Genomic DNA, 26,216 nt, shown 5'->3' with positions numbered 1-26,216 from the left:
AGGAGACCTCCATTCCTTGAATCTGTTCCCATCTATTTTACAGATATAGCTGAATCCATCCATTATGGATATACACAGTGCCTTTCACCACAGAATTTTGTACAGCCCTGACACTGTTGGGTCCCCCCAAAATTGGGTACCCCAATAATGGGTCCATGATTAAAGGAGTGAGACTGATACAAAGCAAAAGTCAAGCAAAGCTTTATTTCGCGCCAAGCATCAGGAATCAAACCACCGTCAAACTGACCGGTGGAGGCCACCCCTACAGAGAGGACAACCCCTCCCTGCTTTTCGGACTAACTTTAATAGAGCAAGGGCCACGTGGTTGGGCCTGGCCATACACAGGTGGCCAATGAAATTGTAACACACAGAGAAAGCTGCACAGTCATGCTAGGTGACCAACTGAATTACAATTTACCCTAGTAGACATTTGAACCAGCCTATCACACCTTTAGGATTGGCGCCAAAAGGTTCCCAAAGGGCGGGGGCCCATACTCCTTGGTAGCTAGGAAACAGTATGCGCCCCCCACCAATTGAATACCTCCACCTGGCATGACCCACCCTTGTACTTGGACTTTGTTACCTGGCACTCGTTTAGGGACTTGCTTTTAAGTAAGTTCCCCTGGGGCGGTGGGCAAAGTCAATTTAAGTTTTATAACAAAATGGCGGTTCAACTGGGGTGGGGCTGCTCTGGCTGAACAGGCCCCTACAACACAAAACACTTTATTCTGGGTAGTCTCCTTGATTTTAAAAATAAGCTGGATGAGAGAAATTTAAATAAACTTTGGAAACCCAAAGCAATTATTTAAAATTATAAGCTATGCATGTAAGAACCACTTAAACATCAAATATAAATCAAGAAATTAAAGATAAACACTACATTTTAAAAAATTGGCTTGAAACTGCTTCAGGAGTTTGGGCCAGGTAAGAAATAAGTGAACTACTTCATTGGAATGGTTCCCATACTAAGGTCTCAATACACTAGCAGGCCAGTTGCCAGCGGCCTCTTCCAATTCATTCTAACAGATTTAACCTCACACCTAGAGACTGACTCTACTCTTTTTTTTTTTTTTTTAAGATTTTATTTATTTATTTGACAGAGATCACAAGTAGGCAGAGAGGCAGGCAGAGGGGAGGGAGAAGCAGGCTCCCTGCCAAGCAGAGAGCCTGATGTGGAGATCGATCCCACTGGGATCATGACCTGAGCTGAAGGCAGAGGCTTAACCCACTGAGCCACCCAGGCACCCCGAGACCAGCTCTACTCTTGAGTGAATTCTACACTGGTATCCAGTTGATGTTTGTAAAAACAAAACGATCTTAGAGAAATCACATTCACTAGGAATCAAGATCCAGGCTCAGACGGCCATTAGACAAAAAGAACCAAAAGGCAAACTACTTATGGCCACTGTGGGACACTTCAAGCTACCTCCAAGAAGAGAACATGCAAAGGTCAATGCGGCCCAAAGTGAGCCCTTCAACCTCGAGCCTAAAACCAAACCACAGGCCGCACTGGGGTGAATCGAAACCGAGTCAGAGTTAAGCAGACGGCTAGGTGGGAAACACTGCAGCCCAGCCGCCGAAGGTACAAGCCAGAGAAAGGGATTAGGAGATACGGGGAGGTGGGAGGAAAAGCCGTTTTTTTCCACTCGGGTACACGTTCAGGGCCAGGAAGGGCAAAATAATTAGGTAAGCAAAATTTCTTCAGGGGCAATAAAGCAAAGCCAATATTCAATTAAAAAGTGAAAATTCAAAGGAAGAGGTAGAGGTGACTTGTTTTCAGGACAGGAGAGGACTGACTTCAATCCCCACCCCGAAGGCAGTGAAGACACATGGGTGTTGGCAAGACACCGCAGTCATTTAAAAGAACAGCCTTCAAAAAACTAGACTTACTGGTAGGGTCTGGGGTTTTATGGCAGAACAGCGTGTTTTTACGGCAATCATAAAAGGATACGCCATGGCATGCAGTTTTTGAAAAACATCAACCTACGGCAATGGAAATGGCACGTAAGGTCTGAGTCCCCACCAGGCAGGAGGGCGTGGCTTCCTCTCACTGTCTGTCTCTGAAGAATCTGTGAGACCCGCCCGCAGCCCCAGCCCCTGGGTGCCCAGGGAGCGCTCTGGGCCCGGCTTCTCCCGGGGGGCGGGCTGGAGCGGCCATACTTACTGGAGTCCTCCCACTGGAGTAAATGGAGCTTCCACGCAGAATAATACAAAAATCCCAGTACCAGAAAAAGGCAGAGGGCTAGCAGCAGATTGCGCACAAATACCAAGAGTCCCATCTTCACATGATTTACGATTTCCTACATGACCTAAAAAATAAAAAATAAAAATAAAAAAATAAAAAATAAATAAAAAATAAACCGATTTAGGTATTCAAGGATAAAGCAATCACCTTGGTGATACACTCTACCTTAAAATAAGTGCGTATGGGAGAATGGCCACAATGAAGAGCCACCTGAAGTTACCATGGAGCTCCCCACGTGGCATCCTCTGACCTGCTAGTCCTGGTCTCAAGAAACAGCGCCACCAGTCACTCAGCACCCAAGGCAGAAATCAGCAATCATCCCTGCATCCCTCCTCTCCCTCATCCCCGGCATCCAATCAATGACCAAATTCTGGCCATCCTAAACCGCCAAGTCAGTCCCCAGTCACAGCCCCTGCCCCCCATCACTACCCTAGTCCACACCACCACTGCAGTCCTAGAGGAAAGCTCCCCGCCTCCACACCGTACTCTTTCCAAATCCACTTTCCACACAGAAGTAGGATGGATCCGTTAATAACTCAAAATCAGACATTGCTCTCCTGCTCAAACCCCTCTGTGTCGGTGTTCCACTGTGGCTGAAACAGAGAACCATAGACTCGGAGGCTCAGAGTTCTGGCGATCCTAAGTCCAGCTCCGGTGGGGCTCAGCAGGGTTCTCTGCATGGGGTCTCCCAAGAGCCAAAGCCAAGGGGGCAGCATAGAGCTGGGGGGGGGGGGCGTTGCATAGAGCTCTTCATCTTCTTCAAGTTTTGAGATGGAAATGGGGTATGGTTAATCGTTACACTGGGACTACAGGTATAAACTGGGGTGGTCCAGACAGACCCGGCCATACGGCCAGGCTCCACTCCAGATTCTGAAGGGTTGAGAGGATGAAGCCACCTCCAAGCTCATTTGCCTTCCAGCTGCTGGCTGAAGGCAATTCCCTGCAGCTGCAGGGCCAAGGTCCCCAGCTCCCTGCTCCTGATCATCACACAGTCTCCTGTTCTCCACGTGGCCCCCTGCAGCCACGGCAGGTTAGGTCCCTCTCACTCGGAATCTCTCTGCTGGCCTTTGTAACCACACCTTTCTTCTGCCTCCAGTCCAAGAAACGTCTCTTGGCTTCTCAGGCTCCTGTGCTTAGGTTGGGCCCACCTGAAGAATCCAGAATCCATTTTAAGGTCTGTAGTCTTTTTTTTTTTTTTTTTAATTTATTTGACAGATGGAGATCACAGGCAGGCAGAGAGGCAGGCAGAGAGAGGGGGGGAGAAGCAGGCTCCCCGATGAGCAGAGAGCCTGACGCGGGGCTTGATCCCAGGACCCTGAGATCATGACCTGAGCGGAAGGCAGAGGCTTTGACCCACTGAGCCGCCCCAGGTCTGTAGCCTTAATTGCATCTGCAAAGCCCCTTCAGCCACATGACGGAACATATTTATGGATTCTAGGGATGCGGGTGTGGACATCTTTGGGGTGCCATTCTGCCTCACACACCTTTCACTATATTCTCAATCCCTTTAAAATGAAGTCATTGCTCCTTAGAGACTGTTAACAGCTTCTGACTGTGTCCCTATGACCATCTCTTGCACCTCCCAGCCTTGTCTGTGTCCTGTGCCTTTCTTCTTCCAACTCACTGAACATACCCCTGTTGTTTCTCCCCTTGAGGCCTGCCTGGGACATTCTCCGCCACACCACTGTTTCACTTGTGGCACGTTCTCTGATGCTCACCTGAAATGGAACATTCACGGGTAAGACTTCCCAGGACCACCCCCCACCCACCCCCACCCCACTCAGATAGCTTAGCCAGGAAATAACACATGAAATTACATATAAATACCATAAATAAAGTGATAAAATGTTATCATTTGCAGATTTAACTGTCCATCCAGCAAAGCCAAGAGAATCAACTGAAAAAAACTTTAGAACTAATACACAGGTCATTATAAGATTAAATTACAAAAAATCAACAGCTTCTTCTTTTTTTTTTTTTAAGGTTTATTTATTTAAGTAATCTACACCCCACTTGGGCCTCAAACTCACAACCCCAAGATTAAGAGTCAAATGCCCTTCCAGCTAAGCCAACCAGGTGCCCCATAAAAATCCATAGGTTCTGGGAGGCTCAAGAGGTTAAAAACAGAGCTACCCTATGACCCAGCGACTGTACCCCAAAGATACAAATATAATGATCCTAAGGTGCACCTGCACCCCAATTTTTATAGCAGCAATGTCCACAAGAGCCAAACTGTGGAAAGAGCTCAGATGTCCATCAACAGATGAATGGATAAAGAAGATGTGATACATATATACAATAAAATACTAGGTAGCCATCAAAAAACGAAACCTTGCCATTTGCAATGACGTGGATGGACCTGGAAGGTATTATGCTGAGCAAAATCAGTCAGTCGAAGAAAGACAATTATCACCTGGTTTCACTCATATGAAGAATATAAGAAACAGTGCAGAGGAACATAGGGGAAGGGTGGGAAAACAAATGGGAAGAAATCAGAGAGGGCGACAAACCATGAGGGACTCTTAACTACAGGAAGCAAACTGAGGGTTGCTGGAGGGGCGGGGAGTAGAGGGATGGGGTTACTGACAGGCATCAAGGAGGGCACATGATGTGATGAGCACTGGGTGTTCTATGCAACTGATGAATTACTCAACTCTATGTCTTGGGCTAATGATGTCATATATGTTGGCTAACTGAATTTAAATTTTTAAAAAAGAAGGTAAAATCAACAGCTTCTTAAAAACTATGCCAGCAACACCGAGGAGATGTAAGGGGAAGGACTCCACTCTTGATGGCAACAAAATCTATAAAATATCTAAAAACAAACAGGAGGAAACGGGCAAGATTTTTACGAACAGACATAAGAGACCTGAATAAATGAAGACACATAACAGGCTCCTAAGTGAGAAGTTTCAATATTGGAAAATGTCAGTTCTCTGTAACTCCAGTCTGACTCGTCAAAACCTATGGTTTTGTGTGTGTGTGTGTGTTTTAACTTAAATCCAAAGTTAATCTGAAGACTTCATGCCCAAGAAGAGCCCAGAAATTTCTTTAAATAAAAAATAATGAGATGAGGATATGCCTCACCAGATATCAAAACCAACTCAAAGCTGTAATTCTTAAGATCGATGGGCACTGGCGCAGGAAAAGACAAATAGGTCAGTAGAGCAGAGTCTACAAATGAGCTCTCAGAAGAGACAGATAGAGATACACACACACACGCATATAAAAATGAATTTACCTTATCTATCTACACATGAGTTTATTCTATGATAAGCACATAAATTTCATAAAGAAAAACAAAACCACGACAGGATACACAGCTAACTGCTGATGTGGTTAACTCCAGGAAACAGGATGAAACAATGGGAAGTGCTTTTCCTTTATATCCTTCTAAGTTAAAGTTATTTGTTGTAAGTCACAAGCCTTACCTCTAAAATTTTTTTAGGATTTATTTATTTGAGGGAGAGAGAGAGCGAGCACATGAGCCAGATGGGGAGAGGGGGAGAGAGAATCTTAAGCAGATTCCACACTTAACGCAGAGCCTGATGTGGAACTTGACCTAATGACCCTGACATCATGACCTGAGCAGACACTTAACCAACTGAGCTACCCAGGTGCCCCACTCTATGATTTTTTAATATTAAAAAAAAAAAAAAAAATCAAACAACACATTGTAGAAAGGGAAACTGGTGGACTCGTTCAGGAGCAACTGGACAACAGCTACTGAAATTTATAAGAGTCATGCCCCTCGACAGGGCGTTTCCATTTCGGTGACTTTTTCCGGCAGCAACATTCCAACGAATACTTTACAAGATGTGTACCTGAATGTTCATTAGCAACACCCATTAAGAACAAAATACTGAGAAAAAATTCAAATGTCCCTCAATAGGGAACCAAACAGATGAATTATGGTACGTCTATGCAGTGACATCCAGATCAGTGGGGGTACTGGCAGGAAACAGATGGCACCCGCAGAGGAATTAACCAAAGGAAGTGAATCATGGGGTTTTTTATAGCTATGTGATTAGAGTTAAAGGAACCAGCCAGGGGTGGTGAAGCACCCAGGACTCTCCGTGTAGGAAGCTACTCCTGCCTCTGAGGCAACAGAGCAAGAGACAGAAGGGTGTCCCTGGAAAGGAGAGGCTGGCCATCAGGAGCGGTGCTATGGAGGGCACAGTGGCTCCTGGAGCCCCAGCGAGGGGCGGAGGTGAGTAAGAAATGCTCTGACTTCTCTCAGCACTCACCCTCTGATCCCTCAGGGTCTTTTATCAGCTGATTCCAACGGGAAGCCAGAAGGCAAGGAAGCAGAGATGATGCCGTTCTTCAAGGTCAGACACCAGCACAGAGGACACAAGGTGGGCAGTGATCAATGAATGCAGGAGAACAAGTATAAAGTATGATGTACCAGCCAGACAGAATGGGGCACAGCTGTCTGTCCTGACAGGGGAAAAACATCTAGTCTATACTAGTAGTATATACTAGTCTAGTCTATACTGGTATACTACTAGTATAGTCTATACTAGTACACTATACTAGTAACAAACGTGTACGTATGGCCACATACTGATCACAAACAAGGGCAACAGGAATACTGAAAACTAAGCTTCCATATTCAGTCCATAGTTAATATGCACCAAACTGTAGACAATGGCTACCTCCGAAAAGTGGAGGGGGGGTGTTCTTCACAATCTTCTTATTAGTGTATTTATTTTTAATTTTAATTTTAATATTTATGCACATAACATTAGAAAGTTTTCAAATTGAAAGAGAAAATAGAGACTTGCAGTTCCAGCAACATAAAGGACCCTGTATCCCATCTGGTGCTTCCAATGGTAACAAATTTAAGCTGTAAGCAGCCTGTTGGAAAGCCTTTCCTCTAGGCAGGCGGCTGGTCCCAGCCCCACCCCCTCCTTCCTGTCCTGAAGGCAGATGTGACAACCTGAGCTGCCTGGTCATGACCAAGACCTAAAGCTCCAGCAGACATAGCACCATGGGTCAGTCCACAGATTTAACCCATGCATTCAGCAAGCAGCACAGTGAGAAGGCTGAACTTCTATCTTTTCCATTACAGAAAAGGCTCTTCCAGATCCTTTTCCAAAGAGGATCCTAAAGAGGAAACCAATTTCCAAAAGTGGAGAGCATACAAAGAACTGAGTAAGAGCTTCAAATAAGTCAAAACCTTCAACACCAGGAAAAGAACAACTCAAGACTCGGAAAGAGATCAACTTTCAAACTCGCTGTTAGGCAAAAGCTTGAGGCTGTAGGGGGAATGGGTCTCACTCGGCCTGGTGGTGGGAAGGGCTGGGCCATGGCTAACGAAATCACACGTGCTTTTGCCCTTTAAACCAACAATCTCACTTTTAAGAAACTATCCCAAGGGCACCAGGGTGGCCCCATCGGTTGAGCGTTCTACTTGTGACTTTGGCTGAGTTCATGATCTCAGGGTGCTGGGATGGAGCCCTGTACTGGGTTCTGTGCTCCACGCGGAGTCTGCTTGAGATTCTTTCTCTCCCTCCCCTCTGCCCCTCCCCCTGCTCGCTCTCCCTCTTGCTCTCTCTTTCTCCCTCTCTCTAAAATAAATATTCTTTTTAAAAAAAAGAAACTATCCCAGAGACATATGGATAAAAATTCAAAATGACTTGTGCACATGGCTATTCACTGCAGCACTATTTGTGATATGAGAGAGTAAGTCCTTCAGTAGGGGTTGAATAAGCTAAGGTATATATACCCACAGAATGGAGGGTGATACAGCCAAAAGGCATGCGCTCTCTCCCGGTCTTCCTTTCTGAATAATCTAATGTAAAAGCCATCAAGCCTTAGGCACCAATCAAGGCAGGCATGCCTACATGGAATGAAGAGAGGCGTGGGGCATCAGGCCATCATGAAGGGTCCTGGGGGTGTGGGAACCCGCGATACTGGAATTGACCGAGTAAGTAAATGTACTGAGGCACACAGGAGCCGGACTTCTCAATGACAGAAACGGGAGTTGCAAATAGGAAAAGGGAAAAACCAGAATAAATGTGGGGAGTTGTACTCAAGTTGAAGGGATGGGTGTGAGTGGATGGGTTTTGGTAGATAAAGAGACAAAAATATGAGAAAAGACAGTGTGTGTGCCTTTGTGTGATACCTGTGTATGTTCCCTCGCTGCAGTCACTGACGAGGACCTAGCAGCAGGCATGCCTCAATTCCAAGGAGCACATCTGGCACCTGGAGTTTGGTTTTTAAATACGGCTCTCCCCTAATGGGAACCAGGGAATCCCTGGAAGAATGGCCGATTGCACGGCCGAGGCAAAGGAGGCACAAACAAGCCAAGGCTGGGCTTTTTCGCGGTGCCTGGAATCAAGAAGAGACTCAGAGGGTGAGGCCGTGTCAGAAGGAAAAAGCAGCCAGTGGAGAGGCTCCTAATGGTCAGCTCTGGAACAATTCAGACCACTAATAACAGATTACAACCCACGAAAGAAGAGCCTAATAAATGAGGAGAGGAGAGAATGCTCCCTTAGAGCAGAATGCCAAATGATGAACCCAGAAGGAATAATGTAATCAGAAAGTCACCATTTGGGGACCAGGTCAGTAATAACTCAGCTAAAGACGCATCGAAGAATGCTCAAGTTAAAGGGTAGAATTTTGAGAAATGGGGTATTGTACAGTCTTCAAGTATGCGCCCACCGGATGCTTCTTAATTACAAAGGAGGGGAGAGGAGCCTGATGACGGAGCCATCGACAGACTCTGCCATAAATGAGCCGCAGGCTCTACGGGAATTCTCTGTAGTATTTTTGTAACTTTTTTGTAATTACTTCAAATTATTTCAAGAGAAAAAGAAATAAACCACATGCTCAAATGTTCAAATAAAGTCCAAATGAGAGATGTGGCAGCCACTTAAGATGTAATTTATGAAAAAAAAAAAAGATGTAATTTATGAAAACATTTTAATGACATGGGGAAACGGTTATGATACACTATTAAATGAAAAGAGACAAGTAAAAAAGAAGTAAAGAAAAGGACTAGAATAAAACATAAAAACACTAATACTAGGTTAATACTTAAACGATTGTTCGGGCTGTAGGAGCTCACTTGGCCTCCCTGCACAGCCATAAAAAAATCACACAGGTAAAGAAAACTGCAGTAAGCCCGTTTGGGCCGTCGAGGGAATGCAGCAATCCAGACTCATTCCCTTCCCGTGTATTCATCTTGGGGAAGGAGATGTCCCTCTTCTGTTCAGAGCTGACGCATCAAACACTAAGTGCTAGGAGTTATGCAGAGCACGGGGGGGACACTAAGACGATCAAACTCATACCCTGCCCTAGAGGGTCACTACATTTGCCACTGACGTCTTAACTGTCAAACCCACTGGACGGGATTATGCTCCAATGCCTTGACCTTTCTGTGGCATCTGAGACTGAGAGAGACAGGACAGCACAGTGGGAGGGCCCTTCCTCCACACCTTCTCTGTTCATGTCTTACCTCCCTTGGGAAGCTTTCCTTACTCATAGCCCTATACTCCATGTCTGCTCCTGTATCGTCCCATGCCTACCTGCATCACAGTATTTATGAAACACCGTGCCCACTCCTCTGTCTCTGCAAAGGAGGAGTATACCACCTGAAAGCATGATCTATAACTTAGCTCTGTGAATCACCTGCGCCTACTAGCACAGCGCCCATACGTAGCAACCCTTGAGAAGTGTGTGTTTAAAGAATAAACTACTGTATTTCTAATTACATGTCCTAATTCCAGACACGATCTAAGCTGTACACATTCCAAAACATAACATCCTGAAGGCATGATTTGTGTGCATGTACGGACACACAGCAATGCTGCATGAGGAGAGAAGCCTGGGGTCCTGTGTGAAGCTGTCCTAACATTTCCACTCTGCAGACATCCCCGAAGCAATTTCGCTCCGCTTCTGTGATTTAATTTGCTGTCATTATGCTGACCAGCCCAAACTTGAGCTCTTCCATCCAGATAACGGCTTCTGAGTCCCATGTCCGTCTATTTAGGGAGTAGGGACACTCCACAGTACCATCTAGATGTTGCACAGATGCCCCAAACTTCCTCTTTCTCAGGTGAAAGGCGACACCTTCACAGGGGCTCCTGTCAGAGACCTGGAAGTCATCCTCAACATTACCCTCCTCGCTCTCACCTCCACCTACGCTCAGTCACCGAGCCCTGTGACCTGCACCTCCGAAATCCTTCTGGAATGCATCCATCCCTCCAACGTCACTGCCACTGCCCCCTTTCAAGTCTCTCTAACCTTCAGGCTGGGCTCCTACTACAGCTCCCTGGTTATTAGCCTCCCACTCTCCACACAGCAGCCGATGTGACTTTATCTCACTCCCAGGCTGAAACTTCGCAAATGTCCCGCTATCCTCGGGGTAAGGGCCCAAACCGCTTCACGGGGCCTGTAAGGCTGGGCGTGCTGGGCATGCTCGGGCCCCTGCTCACGTCTTCCCACCTCTTCCCGCACCTCTCTCCAGGCCCTCCACCTCCCCCAGAGGGGTCCGGTCCACAACACGACCGCTCTCTCAGTGTTTCCCGGTCCCCTCACTCTCTCCCAAGGTCAGGCCGACCCTGTCCTGACCCGCCTGCACCATCGCACCGATTCCCGCTCAGCCTCGAATCCGCAGCTTCCAGGTGAATCCCGCACAGAAGCCTCACCTGTCCCCACGCCTCAGGTCAGGCCTCCCTGCTACAAACCGCCACAGCAGCTGTTTATCCTCATCCCAGTTCGAAGGGCGCTTAGAATCTTACGCGTATTTACGGTCATTCGTTCGACATTTATATTTGGGCTACTGCAGGCAGGGACCGGCCGACGTTGTCTACCCCTGTCTCCCTGGGAGGTCTTCGAGAGTGACCGGCTCACGGATTGACTATTTGGTCAGTTACAGGATGCTCAAAGAAAGGGACCAAAGGTTTATTATGCTAGGTTCTTTTTATTTAGCCAGAAAAAGAAAAAATCAGATAAAAATTTGGATTCATGAGAAAAAACTGCACCAAACACCTGTCATTTCTAAAACACCCTACAATATGGTTATTTTCTCAACTATACCTGGCAACGATTTTTAGACTAAAACATCAGTATTTGGGGAGCTTGGGTGGCTCAGTCGTTAAGCATCCGCCTTCAGCTCAGGTCATGGTCCCAGGATCCTGGGAGCCTGCTTCTCCCTCAGCCTGCCACTCCCCCTGCTTTGTGTTCCCTCTCTCGCTGTCTCTCTCTCTCTCTGTCAAATAAATAAATAAAAATCTTTAAAAATAAAATAAGATGTCGGAATTTTGCTGACCTTCAAATATCAGCCATAATGGATAGAAACTCGGGTATGACAAAGGTATGCAGAGCAAAAACTACAAAGCATGACTCCTGTGAATATTTTTGAGGCAAACTAATGAGAAGTTATTATATACCATGCTTCCCCAAAAAATTTATTGAAAAGCTCATCAATTTTTTTTTAAGATTTTTATTTATTTATTCGACAGACAGAGATCACAAGTAGGTAGAGAGGCAGGCAGAGAGAGTGGAAAGGAAGCAGGTTTCCCGCTGAGCAGAAATCTGGGCTCGATCCCAGGACCCTGGGATCATGACCTGAGCTGAAGGCAGAGGCTTTAACCCACTGAGCCACCCAGGTACCCCAAAGCTCATCAATCTTTTAACAAAACGTTTTTGCTGAATGCACAGCTCCTATTCAGCTGTTATGCATGACTAGCCAGATTTAAGTAGTTAATTAATATGCAATATGTTAAATTATTCTATGCAGAGGAACGTGCATTTTCTAATAGCAAGTTAGTGAGTGGGGTAAGTCAATATTGTTAATATTCATATAGCACTTACTGTGGACCAACCACGGTTCTAACAGTTTTGAACGATTTAACTCACTGAATCTTCTCACCAATCCTATGAGGTTATCTATCATTCCCATTACCTACAGAAAAAACTGAGGCAGAGAGAGGTTGAACTGTCTTGTTTAAGATCACAGAGCTGGCAAATGGCAAAGCCAAGGTTCAAATCCCAGTGATCTGGCTTCAGTCACGTAACTTTTTGCATCTGAAGAAGTGCTAGACTAAAATCAAAATAGCAATGAAAAGAAATTAGTACAGAAAACCCAATGAGAGGGCGCCTGGGTGGCTCAGTGGGTTAAGCCGCTGCCTTCGGCTCAGGTCATGATCTCAGGGTCCTGGGATCGAGTCCCGCATCGGGCTCTCTGCTCAGCGGGGAGTCCGCTTCCTCCTCTCTCTCTCTCTGCCTGCCTCTCTGCCTACGGTTGGGGCAAAACATGGTAGATGAAGACCACAGGACAGAAAAAGTGTGGTTACAGAACAGATAAAGATCATTAACAGAGACTATCCTAATCCCACCCACTCCCAACTGGCTCTACAGAACGCGAGCTAACTAAGAGCAGACATGAAAGGGGGAGCTCAGGGAAAAAACACTAAGACAACGCCATTTTTCTAAATAAAGTAAAATAAGCATTCAGCAAGAGTGAACCAAGAAAAATAACACCATCATGGAAATGAAAGCCTCAGCGGTAGCCAACAAAGTGGTCGCTGCTGAAAAGACGGTAAGAGTCATGAAAGCAACCGTGGGGACGGGGGGGGGGGGGGGGGGGACCTGTTGCTGACTCAGGGGGTGGAGTCTTTGGCTCTTGATCTCAGGATTGTGGGTTTGAGCCCCACGTTGGGTGTAGGGTTTACTTTAAAATAACCAAAATCTTTAAAAAGGAAGGAAGGAAATGAAGGTGGATTTATAAAAAAAAACACACACAAGAAAAAGCAGCTGGGTGGCTCAGCTGGTTAAGCATCTGCCTTCCGCTCTGGTCATGATCCTCCCTCTCCCTTCCCCTACTCACGCTCACAAGCGCACGTTCTCTCTCCCACTCAAATAGATAAAATCTTAAAAAAAAAAAAAAAACGGAAAAAAGCAAAAGTGTAAGAGGATTATTAAAACAAATGCAAACAACAAAACAAAAACGTGCAGCAACAGTAGTTATAGGAGATCCAGCGTAAGCATAACTGGTATCTGAAAAAGAGAACCGGGCATATAGAACAGAAAAAGATGTAAAAATGGACTAGAAAGAGCTGGGCTGAGGGCGAGTTGACTCAAAGACACAGTGTCCTGGCTTCTCCAATCACAGCAGCCTAGGGGCAAGGATAACCTTGGAACCCCCAAAGGGAATTAAAAAACTCGGGGGCTCCTGAGATCCCCATGACTCCTGTGTGGGTTACAGGTTTACTGCCTCTCCGCTCTATAGTCACCCCGTTTGCTTGCTCTGTCAAGACGGATCTGAGCCCGGGCCTATTTGTGCATTTTTTTCTTTGCCAGTTGGCATGATACGAGCTCTGTCAGTAGAAGGTGCTGGAGAGCCCATGCTAGAGGAAAAAGGAATTTTGTTTCTGGGTTCCAGTGTGTTCCACCGGGTAGGCTCCAACAGCACACCTGGCTTTTCCAGTGCCCAGCCATAAGCGATGAGCAGCAGCCAACAGCGGCCTTTAAGGCCCAGCCTGGGCAGCTGTATAGCAGAGTGCCCTTGGTGAGACCCCTCTGTGCAAAGAGACCCCAGCCCCCAAGAAGGCCGGTTTCCAGCCAGTCCCACCATGCAGCATCACAGAAACTCATCGGTGACCCAGTGAGCCATCGTCATGTCTGCTGCACCCCTAAGTTTGTATCTCGGCCTGCGCCAGGTGTGGGGTAGACTGGGGAGCTCTTCACTGAGCACTCTCTCTCAGCCCCAGGCCTTCTATGTGCTACGCCTAGATTCCTTTGGGGTTCTCTTTACTCCTTTAGAAAAGCTTTATGGAGGTATCCTTCACGTACCATATGATTCGGCCATTCAAAGCAGACATTTCAATGGCTTTTGGTATTTTCACACAGTTGTGCAAACATTACCATAATCAATTTTAGAACATTCCCATTACTCCAAAATGATATCCTGCACCCCTGAGCTGCCACCCCCTGCCCAACCTTCCCATTCTCTGCGTCCTAAGCAACCATTAATCTACTTTCTGTTCTATAGAATAGGCAAATGTTTATAGACATGTCATATATATGGAATCATACACTGTGTGGTCCTTTGTGACAGGTTCCTTTCACTTAGCCTGATGTTTTCAAGGTTCACATACGTTGTAGCATGGATCAGGACTGCATTTCTTTTTAGCGCCAAATAGCATCCCATCATATGAACATAAATTACATTTTACTTATCCAATTATCAGTTGATGGACGTTTGGGTTATTTCCACTTTCTGGAAGAATGATGCTTCCAGAACACCAATATACAAATTTTTATATGGACATAAATTTTTAATTTCTCTTGGGTATATACCTACAGGCATGTACCTTGGGTACACACCTAGAGGACTTGGGGACATCTAGGACTGATATATGCCTGGGTCACACGGTAACTCTCTACACAGAACTGTTTGAGGAAATGACAGCTGAGCTATTTCATGTTTCCATCAGCAACGTATGAGAGTTCTGATTTCTCCACACCTGTGCCAACACTAGTGATTATCTGTCTTTTTGATTATAGCTCTCCTAGTGGGTGTGAACCAAGCAAATGAAATAATATATATATATATTATAAATACATAATAAATTATATAATATATAAATTATATATATAATATATAAATTATATATAATACATAAACACATGTGTGTGTGTATATATATATATATAAAAAATGGATAATCAGAGAGAGCTGGGGTAAGTGTCTCATTATAGTTTTGCTTCCTATTTCCCCTATGGCTAATGGTGCTGAGCATCCTTTCATGTGCTTCTTTCTTTCCTTTTTTTTTTTTAAGATTTTATTCATTTATCCAACAGACAGAGATCACAAGTAGGGAGAGAGGCAGGCAGAGAGAGAGAGAGAGAGAAGGAAGCAGGCTCCCTGCCGAGCAGAGAGCCCAATGTGGGGCTCGATCCCAAGACCCTGGGATCATGACGTGGGCTGAAGGCAGAGGTTTTAACCCACTGAGCCACTCAGGCGCCCCTCTTTCTTTCCTTCTTACTAGCTGATCTCATGTTACTCCAAATCCTTGTTACAGTTAATAAATCTTACACTAAGTTTACCTGCTCAAAGTACCATGTGGTTTCTCTCTCCTGACTGGACCCAGACTCCTGTAACACAGGTGGTCAGTGACTTTCTAAGTAGAAATTAGATATCCACCAAGGTTATAAATATAGAAGACAGAAGTGGAAGGCTGAAAAATGTTTGATCTCCAATTGGATGCTCCCTTCAGAAGCAGCTGAGTAGGGCACCTGGGTGGCTCAGTGGGTTAAGCCGCTGCCTTCGGCTCAGGTCATGATCTCAGGGTCCTGGGATCGAGTCCCGCATCAGGCTCTCTGCTCAGCGGGGAGTCTGCTTCCTCCTCTCTCTCTCTCTGCTTACTTGTGATCTCTCTCTGTCAAATAAATAAATAAAAGCTTAAAAAAAAAAAAAAAAAGAAGCAGCTAAGTAAAAGCCAGGTTGGTGGCGGGAGGTGGGTGCAGAGGGATCCAAGGGAACACAATCTTCAGTTCATCTTTGTTTTTACCCAATAAATAAACAAGCGAACAAAATGACCCTTTCTGAATAGGAGCTGTTAAGGTTTGGTTTTAAAGGGGTTTTGCTTAATGGTGTCCTGGGGACAAGGCTGCGGTAATGATGTTTTATCTGGAAAAGGTAAATTCTATGTGTAAGATTAAAAACACTGAATGCAATCAGTCTTGAGAAAATTCAACCGGAATGTTTGAAGAGACAACCCTCCTTCGCCTGGGCCAGCTGAGATCAAAGAGTGGAAGCTGGTGTTGAAGGGGGCTGGGAAATGGCTGTGTATCCTAAAACACCATATACTGAAAGCAGTCAGTAACAACACTCACACACGGGCACGCACATCAGGGTTCCAATGACACCAGCAAGCCCGGCAGCCCCCGGCCCCTGCTGTGTGCGGCGAGCGAGCACAGAGCATGGAGCAAAACCATAAAAACATGTATGAGAATTTACAAACTTTAAATTCAAGAAACTGTTTCTCTAGTGAACAAGGAAAGAGATGAGGAAAAAAAAATACATAGGGGAACATTTACTGGAAATGCAACATTCTATTTTTTTAGGCAAAACAAAACAAAACCCTGAAGCAATATGGCATATTAAGACTCAGTGACAGATGTCATTATATTGTTCTGTTGTTGGGAGTGAAAAGTACATCATTAGGAAACATGGGCCTGCCTGGCTGGCTCAGGGGGTGGATCGTGCCCCTTTTGATTTGGGGGTTGTGAGTTCGAGTCCCATGTTGGGTACAGAGATTACCAAAAATAAACAAACTTAAAAAACACAACAAAAATCTGAAAGAAAGAAAAGGAAGAAAGAAAAAAAAAAGAAAGAAAGAAGGGGCACCTGGGTGGCTCAGCTGGTAAAGCATCAGATTCTTTTTTTTTTTTTTTTAAAGATTTTATTTATTTATTTGATAGAGAGACAGTGAGAGAGAGCGTGAACGAGAAGGAGGTCAGAGGGAGAAGCAGACGCCCCTTGGAGCTGGGAGCCCGATGCGGGACTCGATCCTGGGACTCCAGGATCATGACCTGAGCCGAAGGCAGTCGTCCAACCAACCGAGCCACCCAGGCGCCCAAAGCATCAGATTCTTGATCTCAATTTGGGTCTCCATCTCAGGGTTGTGAGTTCAAGCCCTACACTGGGTTCCATGCTGGGCATAGAGCCTACATAAAATATAAAATAAAATAAAATAAAATAAAATAAAATCTTAAAAAAAAAAAAAGATTTCTGGTATGAAAGGCACAGTTTGCTGACCATTACTGGCAATGGCAAGTATCTGTTAGCAGTTTGCTACTTAGCAGATTTTCCAAAAGTACTCACATAACTGTCCTTTCAAGGTAAAGAACATGTTTTTTGTTGTTTTTTTTTTAACTTTTTATAAAAGATTTTATTTATTTATTCGACAGAGATCACAAGTAGGCAAAGAGGCAGGCAGAGAGAGAGAGGCAGGCTCCCCGCAGAGCAGAGAATCCGATGCGGGGCTCGATCCCAGGACCCTGAGATCATGATCTGAGCTGAAGGCAGAGGCTTTAACCCACTGAGCCACACAGGTGCCCCTAGAGAACATGTTATTAACCAAAGCTAGAAACTAGTTACTTTTTTTAAAAGAATCTGTACTGAGTGCATTTTGAAAACTGATGTTTTCAACAGACTCTTGATTTCAGTTCATGACCTCAGGATTTTGAGATCAAGCCCCACATCATGTTTCACATAGGGCGTGGAGCCTGCTTAAGATGCTCGCTTTCTCTCCCTCTCCCTCTGCCCCTCATCTCCTCTCAAACAAAAAGCAAAAAACAAAATAAAAAACAAAAACTGATGTTTAGGAGTATTTCCACCTTATTTCATTTTGTTGCCAAAAAGATATACAAGTGTCATGTACAAAAACTCTTATATCTATATGTTGGCAGGTCTCAAACTGGTCCAGAGACCTGTAAGGGTCCCCAAGGCCCTTTCAGTAGATCCACGAGTTTAAAATTATTTTCATAATAATTCTCAGACACCATTTGCCTGTTCACTTTCATTTTCTCACAAGGGTCCAGCAGATTTTCCAGAGGCTACATAACATATGATGACAAGTGACAACATCACTGTCCTCACAGCTAATGGAATGTATGGTGATATTCTTATAATTTCAAATTTTCTCAGTAAGTTTTAATACATTAAATCCCGGGGCGCCTGGGTGGCTCAGTGGGTTAAGCCTCTGCCTTAGGCTCAGGTCATGATCCCAACGTCCTGGGATCGAGCCCCACATCGGGCTCTCTGCTCGGCGGGGAGCCTGCTTCCTCTCTCTCTCTCTGCCTGCCTCTCTGCCTATTTGTGATCTCTGAAATAAATATTTTTAAAAAACAATAAAAAAAATACATTAAATCCCAATAGACAAAGCCCACAAAAATGGAAGTTCTTTGGGGTTTCAATAACCTTTAAACTTACAAAGAAGTCCTGAGACCAAACACTCTTAAGAATAGCTGCCTTACAATTTACTTTTCACATACTTTAAAGACTTAGGAATGAAGTGTCAACTATGTTTCAATTTAAAAAAACAACAAGAACAACAACAATTCAGGATGGCTGGGTGGCTCAGTCGGTTAAGCCTCTGCCTTCAGCTCAGGTCATGATCTCAAGGTCCTGGGATAGAGTTCCATGTCGGGCTCTCTGCTCAGTGGGGTGTCTGCTTCTCTCTCTGTCTATCACATACTCTCTCTGATAAATAAATAAATAAAATCTTTTTTTTTTTTAAGATTTTATTTATTAATTTGACAGAGAGAAATTACAAGTAGATGGAGAGGCAGGCAGAGAGAAAGAGATAGGGAAGCAGGCTCCCTGCTGAGCAGAGAGCCCGACGCGGGACTCGATCCCAGGACCCTGAGATCATGACCCGAGCCGAAGGCAGCGGCTCAACCCACTAAGCCACCCAGGCGCCCCAAATAAAATCTTTTTTAAAAAAATAAAATAGGGGTGCTTGGGTGGCTCAGTGGGTTAAAGCCTCTGCCTTCAGCTCTGGTCATGATCTCAGGGTCCTGGGATCGAGTCCTGCATCGGGCTCTCTGCTCGGTGGGGAGCCTGCTTCCCCCTCTCTCTCTGCCTGCCTCTCTGCCTACTTGTGATCTTTGTCAGAGAAATAAGTAAAATCTTTAAAAATAATAATAATAAAAATAATCAAATCAAATCTCAGTGGTGGAGCACCTGGCTGGCTCAGTCCAAAGAACATGTGACTCTTGATCTCGGGCAGTGAGTTTGAGCCCCATAGTGTGCGTAGAGATTACTTATATTAATTAACTAATTAATTAATTTAAAAACTAAACAATAGAATTTTCCTTTTTTTAAATAATTTTTTAAAGGTTTTATTTATATATTTGACACAGACAAAGAGAGTGAGAGCTCAAGCCGGGGGGTGGGGGACAGAGAAGTAGAGAGAGAAGCAGGTTCTTCACAGAGCAGGGGGCCCAATGCAGGACTCGATCCCAGGACCCCAGGATCATGACCTGAGCCGAAGGCAGATACTTAACTGACTGAGCCACCCAGGGGTCCCAAATTTATTTGTTTGTTTTTAATAAAAATTTTTAAGTAATCTCTATATGCAAAATGGGGCTCAAACTCATGACCCACAAATTAAAGATCACACACTCCACCAACGGAGCCAGCCAGGTGCCCCAGTCATACAATTTTTTGACCCACTCAACATATTTCAAACAAAAGGTTTCAGTGGGTGGGGCACCTGGGTGGCTCAATGGGTTAAGCCTCTGCCTTCAGCTCAGATCATGATCCCAGGGTCCTGGGATAGAGTCTCACCTCAGGTTCTCTGCTCAGTGGAAAGCCTGCTTCCTCCCCTCTCTCTGCCTGCCTCTCTGCCTGCTTATGATTTCTTTCTCTGTCAAATAAATAAATAAAATCTTTAAGAAAAAAGAAAAAGGTTTCAGTGGGGTTTTAAAAGTCATGTCAAAAATATATAATGCCATCTTTCTGTGATTTTGTAAGAAAAACTGACATCAAGGAAAAGGAGAAAGGCACTGACATGTAGACAAATAATGAATGGTAAGACAAGAAGACAGTAGGTGACATTTAATCAGAGTAAAGTAAATTAAGTTGCACAAGAGCTTGGAGGGGAGGAACTCCCATCAGTGGGGACGACCAGGAAGGAACCTAATGGAAAACAAGTCTGATTCAAGCCCCATTATCATCTTTAAAACCATGCTCAGAAGAAGACTGTAGAGGAGCAAAACTTCAGGGGGACACAGTCAATGACGACAGGCCAAAGCAGCACGTGTTCCAGCCGTACGTGCAGTGTGCACATCGGAGCAAAACCGGGGCAGGAGTGTGTGCCCGTGTGCCCTGTGCACTCGTGGCTTCTGGGTGGGGACAGGAGCAGCTGAAGAGCCATATATAATCTGTTGGCATTTAAAGAATGTTTAAGTCGGTGTGCTATCCGTATTGATGCTTCCCTTCTAGATCTCGGAAAAATCCCCCATGCCTACCACTCCCAGACCAGCACTCACCAATCACTGAAGATGTAGAAATAAAACCATAGTGTGGGCGGTGGCTATCTCCAGGCGGTGGGACTGAAGGCTGAGGAGAACCTACCATGAACCCGGTAATATTCTAAACATTAGAAATCCTAAAACTGTTATTTTTATCACAGGAGGCCCTTCCGTTATCTAATAGTGCCGGGCTTCCTATCTGCTTGTATCCCCAGAGCGGCAACCTTGCAAGGTAGGGATTTTTTACCCCATTTCACAGATTTGGAAACCAACAAGACACAAGGGGTTCTGCAGCTTGCCCAAGGTCCTGCTGCAGAAACCAGGGAAACCAGGATGGAAATCCTGGTGTGCAGACCCCTGGAGAGGGTGCTGTCCTCCACCCCCAGGAAGGACCCCGAGGCCCCACTCTCATCACAGCCCCTGTCTATCTGGTGCCCTCCCTCCATTCACCTCATTCTCATCTCTCCCCAGACATGAACATTCTATGACTCTTGTGTAGCAGGGAATGGGACTATGGCTGCAAACCCCAGAACTTCCCCTGTCAGGGAAACGGGGCACCCGCTGCTCCGCCTCCTCCACACGCAGTGACCCTCCTAAGGAACAAAGCTGATTTCCTACCTTCAAATCCTTCAGTGGCTCCTACTCCTCTGCAGGATAAAGCTCTGACTCCTGAACTCAAAAAGCCTTCGCAAGGTGCCTTTCGCAGCCTCCACACAACCCTTCTCTCTCCTGCCACTCAAGTGTCCTCAGGATGTAGCCTGAGCGAGGACACTCGCTCATGTTTCTAGGCCATTACACACATCATTTCCTGTCAGAAAGCCTTTGAAACCCACATCCACCAAGCTAATAGCCAGCGATTCTTCAAGACATAGGTTAGGTGTGAACCTTTCTAGAAAACTGTTATTTATACTCCCAGTGTGATAGCAGGTCTCATTTTAGAGATCCCAAGGGACCCTCAAACACAGTCCTTGTGACAATGTATTTTAACTGCCAGCTTACTGGCTTCTGGTCCTACCAGACTATAGGCTCCTTTAGGCCAGTGCCATCCCTTTCTTAACTTACAATGCCATGACCTAGCACAGGGCCTTGCTAGTGCTGAAAACAGAGCAGAACAAAAGCTGATTTTTGCTCCCTGAGTGACATTACTGAGGCCACTATAAACAGCACAAGCCCCTAACAGCACCTGCTCAGTTAATAGGTGACTGGAGTGCCTTGTGTGATGGTGGACACAGACATGCATACAACTAAGTAAAATAAAATATGGCAAACGTGAAAATAAGAAAGATATGGTAAGAATGCTATTCAAGGGGGCGCCTGGGTGGCTCAGTGGGTTAAGCCGCTGCCTTCAGCTCAGGTCATGATCTCAGGGTCCTGGGATCAAGACCCACATCAGGCTCTTTGCTCGGTGGGGAGCCTGCTTCTCTCTCCCTCTCTGCCTGACTCTCTGCCTACTTGTGATCTCTGTCTGTCAAATAAATAAATAAATACTCTTAAAAAAAAAAAAAAAAGAATGCTATCCAAGGACAGGGAAAAAAAGGTAGGAAAATTTGAGGGAAGCCGTCTATTTACATTCCTAGGTTTGCTAAAAAGTTTTTTCAAATCCTGCTGCTGCTGGTGGTGATACTCATGAACACGACTGCTTAGTCTGAACCAGGTATTATGCAAAGCGCTTTACAAAAACCAACTCTATTGATTCAACCTGCGTATTTTACTGATAATGTCAGGCTCAAGAAGACACTTGGTCAATGTCAGACAATTAGTGGCGGAAACAAGATTTCAACCCAGATCTTGTCTCCTGCACCACGGCTCCAACAAACACTCTATGCTTCTATTCTTTATCAAAAGTGAAATCTCAGGGCGCCTGGGTTACTTAGTCAGTGTTCATAAAAGATGCGTTAGTCCTTCCTGCTGCCCACCAATTAGATCTGGCTCTTTGCTTCCCAGGCACATGCTAAGGTTGCAATTCCCTGCTCTTTTTTTTTTTTAAGATTTTATTTATTTGTTGTTTGAGAGAGAGACAGCATGCGTAGGGGAGGAGCTGAGGGAGAGGGACAAGCAGACCCTATGCTGAGCACAGAGCCCAATGTGGGGCTCAACCCCATGACCCTGAGATCATGCATGATCTGAGCTGAAATCAAGAGTTGGACATTTAACCAACTGAGCCACTCAAGTGCCCCTCCCTGCTCTTCTTTAAAGTTAGGTTTGGCCATGTGACTTGTCTTAGGGGATGAAATGTGAACGAAAGTGACATGTGACATCCAGGGACCATGCCCCCTAACCACCATCTTTCATTCAGAACAAAATGATCATTGAAACACCATGTTCGGATGGAGTTTCCATCAACCTGGGTCCCTGAGTGACTGTGAGGAGCACAGTTCCCTGGGCACTCATGCTAGTGAGAAATCCGCTTTTGTTCTGTTAAGCCACTTAAGTCTTAATGGATTTTTGTTAATGCAGCCTAATCCAAGCCCTCCAGATCAATACATCAGATCATCAGATCTCTTTTTTTTAAAGATTTTATTTTCAGGGGGTGCCTGCGTGGCTGAGTGGTTAAGCATCTGCCTTTGGCTCAGGTCACGATCTCAGGGTCCTCAGATCAAGCCCCTTGTTGGATTTCCTGCTCATCAGGAAGCCTGCTTCTCCTTCTCCCACTCCTGTTTGTGTTCCCTCTCTCACTGTGTCTCTGTCAAATAAATAAATAAAATCTTTAAAAAAAATTGTTTTGGGGGCAGCTGGGTGGCTCGTTGATTAAGCAACTGCCTTCAGCTCAGGTCATGATCCTGGAGTCCCTGGATGGAGTCCCACATTGGGCTTTCTGCTCAGGAGGGAGTCTGCTTCTCACTCTGACCCTCTCCCTTCTCATGCACACTCAATATCTCTCTCTCAAATAAATAAATAAATCTTTTAAAAAAACAACAACAACAACAAAAAACCAAGCCTGTCAAGTATCTACTATGTACGAAACACTGTATTAGATTATGAAGACTGTCTATGCTCTGAACAAGTTCAGAGCATATAAAACTCCCATCTATGGGAGTTTTATAGTGCCCTCAGGAGGTAGCAAAATCAGATGGCCTGCTAGAGTCTGCATTTTTGGCACAGTTGTCAACAAAAAATGTTTTAAAGGAGAGACAAGTCCCATCTAGATGGGAAGAAAAGTACAGGGAGTTTCACAGAGGACGTTCCATAGCACATGGCCCTGAACATGGGTAAGAACCAACAATTAGAGATTCAAGGGGGTCATTTAAGATAGAAAAAGCAACATAAACAAAGATATGAAGCACAAACAGCAAAGCACAGAGAGCAAACACTTCTACTGACCTGGAAAAAATAACAAAATCTAAGGGAATGCAAGAAATGAATTTACCATAGTGTCTCTGCCAGTCTGTTCTGTGCTTAATTCAACAGACAATGGGGAGCTGTTAAAGTCTTGACTAGGGAAGTGAGATACCTGGAAGTGAGAGAGGAGTACACAGCAAAGATTGGGGGGGGGAGATTGTTTGGGGTGGGGTTCCTACAATAACTCAACATCATGGTATCAATGACCCCAAATAAGCCTGATGACAGCAAAAATAGAAAGCAGCAGATGACAAAAACAGTGGGGAGTCTAGCTGCAAGACCTGACTACAAAGTGAACACAAGGGGAGAGAAGGAAGGCAAGAAGGCATCTAGAGTCCCCAGTCCTCGATCTCAGTAGTCAAAAGGACTGTCGGTACACACAGCTGGGATTAATCAGAAAAGTGACAAGAATGAATAGAGTGCTACTGTCTATTTTTCTAAAGGCTAGCTGGAGTTACATGCTTCTACCTTTTTATCCTTTACTCTGCCTGAGACAAAGTTACTTCTCCATCTGATGCCACCCACCTACCTTTTTGATACAAACTTACCTCCCAGTTTCTCTAACAAGAACCTCCTGGAATCACCTATGAGCATTTCCGGTTCTCCCCTGCCCCCTGACCATCCTTTCTTGTATCTTCCCGTTTTCTTATTCTTCATCCCTCAGGCTTACCCAGTTGTGGCTTAAGGCAAGCGTCAGCTTCCCTGTGAAACCTTTCTCAAATATATGGGTTTCTTCTCTTCTCAGATTCTCCTACCTACTGTCTAGGAATTCTAGAGGCAATATGACCAGTTATCAGTGTCCTGTGTGCCCTATTTTCCCACAACTATCTCTTAGGCTAATCAGAACAAGTCTCTTACATTACAGGTCTTCAGTCCCCCCCCCCCCATTCTTACTGACTTGCAAATAATATGTATTCATGAGACACTACTGATGATCCAAAGTCAATACTCTAAGAACATGCACGTCTTATTCCCTCTTTAATAATCTACTTTTATTTAACCATGACTACACACGTAGACGTTCAAAACAGTGAGATTCATCACTTAATACTTCAAGATATCCTAGAGTGAAAAATCTTTCTTCGTAGGAGCTGTTACTGCCTTAAGAGGTGATCTGAAAACACAGTTTGGTCATAAATTTTTGTGCCGGCTTCCTTTTAATCTTTTTGACTTGAAGGTATACCAAACAGTTCAACGATCATCACTCCAAGGTGATTTTGACTTAGAGATAGCCTAATTTTCCATGAGGACTACTTTACTTCCAGGAACCTAATAAGTGATTTTATTTTACCTTCAAGTTCAACTAGTATAGACAATTCAAATTACATCCACAAAACAAGTTCCCAGTTTTTACAAAATAACAGCCGCTTTCATTGGTCTCTCTCTCTCTCTCTCTCTCTCTCTCTCAATTAACTACTTTGATTTAGTTCACGCGTTCCACTCCTCCCTCGTTTGTGAGGGAAGCGAAAACAGAAATGAAGTTTAATAAGGAATCTTAAAAATGAGCAGTGGCAAAAAGAAACCCAAAACATTCGTGGGATACCATCCTCCCCAAACCTGCTCTCATCACGAAGATATTTCGTCTTCCAAGCAAGATTCCCGAATTAACAATGGCGAGAAGTGCCAGAAGGAAAGGAAGCCAGAAAGGCGTCCTTTGCCTATCAAACTGACCCGGTCCCCCGAATGTCTGGCTGCCAGCAAAGCGGTAAGCAATGACAACCGCTACCCAGTGCGCGGCAGATTCCCGCTCAAGCTTTTCCTGGACTTTTCTTCCCACAGCGGAGTCCCGCTCGCCCGTTCCTCCTCTGCGCCAAGGTGCGCAGCGCTGAGGGGTCTCGCACGCAGGTGACCTCACACAGCGCGGCCCGGGTCCAGCCGTCCTCCCCCGGGGCCTGGCTGTCCGCCCCACCTTCCCGGACGAAGTCGCCCGGGGCCCGGGGCCCGCAGTCCGAGCCCGAGCCCCCAGTCCAAGCCGGACCTCATTGCTCGGGGGTGCAGGGTGCAACTAGGCCGTGCCCCCACCCTCCCTTCCCCAGCGCGAGCGGGCGGACTCCGCGCCCGCCGGGACCAGGGGCGGCGGGGGAGGGGAGGGGTGGCGCGGCCACTGTTACTGCGGTGGCTGCCGCGCCTCGACGCGCGCACGACTGGCCCTTACCGCAGCGGAGAGGGAGGCAGCGGGGAGGCGGCGCCCGGCCCGACGCGGGCGGGAAGGCGAAGGCCAGGGCGCAGGCGGCCGCAACAGCCGCGGGGGACCCCGGCGGGCGCCCACGACGCGGTGGGCTGCATGGGCGCCGCCATAGTGGGGACGCAGCGGCGGGCGGAGCGCGCGGCCGCGACCCGGGGACGCTGCGACCACCAATCCCGCTCTCCGCCTCAGCGCCCTCGCCGGGGGTCGGGCATCCGCGGCCAATCGGGCCGCGGGAGCCGGGCGGGGCGCCGGGCTGACCAATGCAGAGCTGCGCTGCGGCAGCGGGCGAGCGCAAGCTCGCGGAGACCCAATAGGCACGGGCACCCCCAGTTTCCCGACCCGCCCACCCCACCCTCCGCGGGGACCCGGGCTGCGGGAGGTGCGGAGCAGCGTCCGGCTGAGGCGGCCCGGCCTGCAGGTCAGCGGGGACATCTCGCCTCAGTTTTC

General features: G+C 46.0%; 1 protein-coding gene and 1 long non-coding RNA gene across 9 annotated transcripts in view; one reads left to right on the top strand and one right to left on the bottom strand.

The window, feature by feature from the left end:
- ST3GAL3 (ST3 beta-galactoside alpha-2,3-sialyltransferase 3) overlaps positions 1-25,862 on the bottom strand; it is a 192,548-nt gene extending 166,686 nt beyond the window's left edge. For 6 of the 8 annotated variants that reach the window (XM_059136933.1, XM_059136932.1, XM_059136931.1 and 3 more), the window contains exon 1: positions 2,165-2,309. In XM_059136933.1, the coding sequence (XP_058992916.1) occupies positions 2,165-2,279 (115 nt within the window). In that variant the 5' untranslated portion in view covers positions 2,280-2,309. Of the gene's footprint in view, positions 1-2,164; positions 2,310-20,860; positions 20,883-25,736 lie in introns of those variants that run through there. The other 2 variants (XM_059136930.1, XM_059136935.1) reach the window with 2 other exon arrangements.
- On the top strand, positions 6,305-9,111 carry LOC131809659 (uncharacterized). The gene is made up of 2 exons (XR_009345245.1): positions 6,305-6,455; positions 7,320-9,111. It is a non-coding gene; the product is annotated as an uncharacterized LOC131809659 (long non-coding RNA).
- Positions 25,863-26,216: the final 354 nt, after the last annotated feature.

The sequence above is a fragment of the Mustela lutreola genome, chromosome 10, assembly GCF_030435805.1.
Source record: "Mustela lutreola isolate mMusLut2 chromosome 10, mMusLut2.pri, whole genome shotgun sequence".
NCBI classification, from domain to species: domain Eukaryota; kingdom Metazoa; phylum Chordata; class Mammalia; order Carnivora; family Mustelidae; genus Mustela; species Mustela lutreola.
The sequence above is the reverse complement of the archived record's forward strand: the minus strand, read 5'-3'. Positions and strand labels throughout refer to the sequence as shown.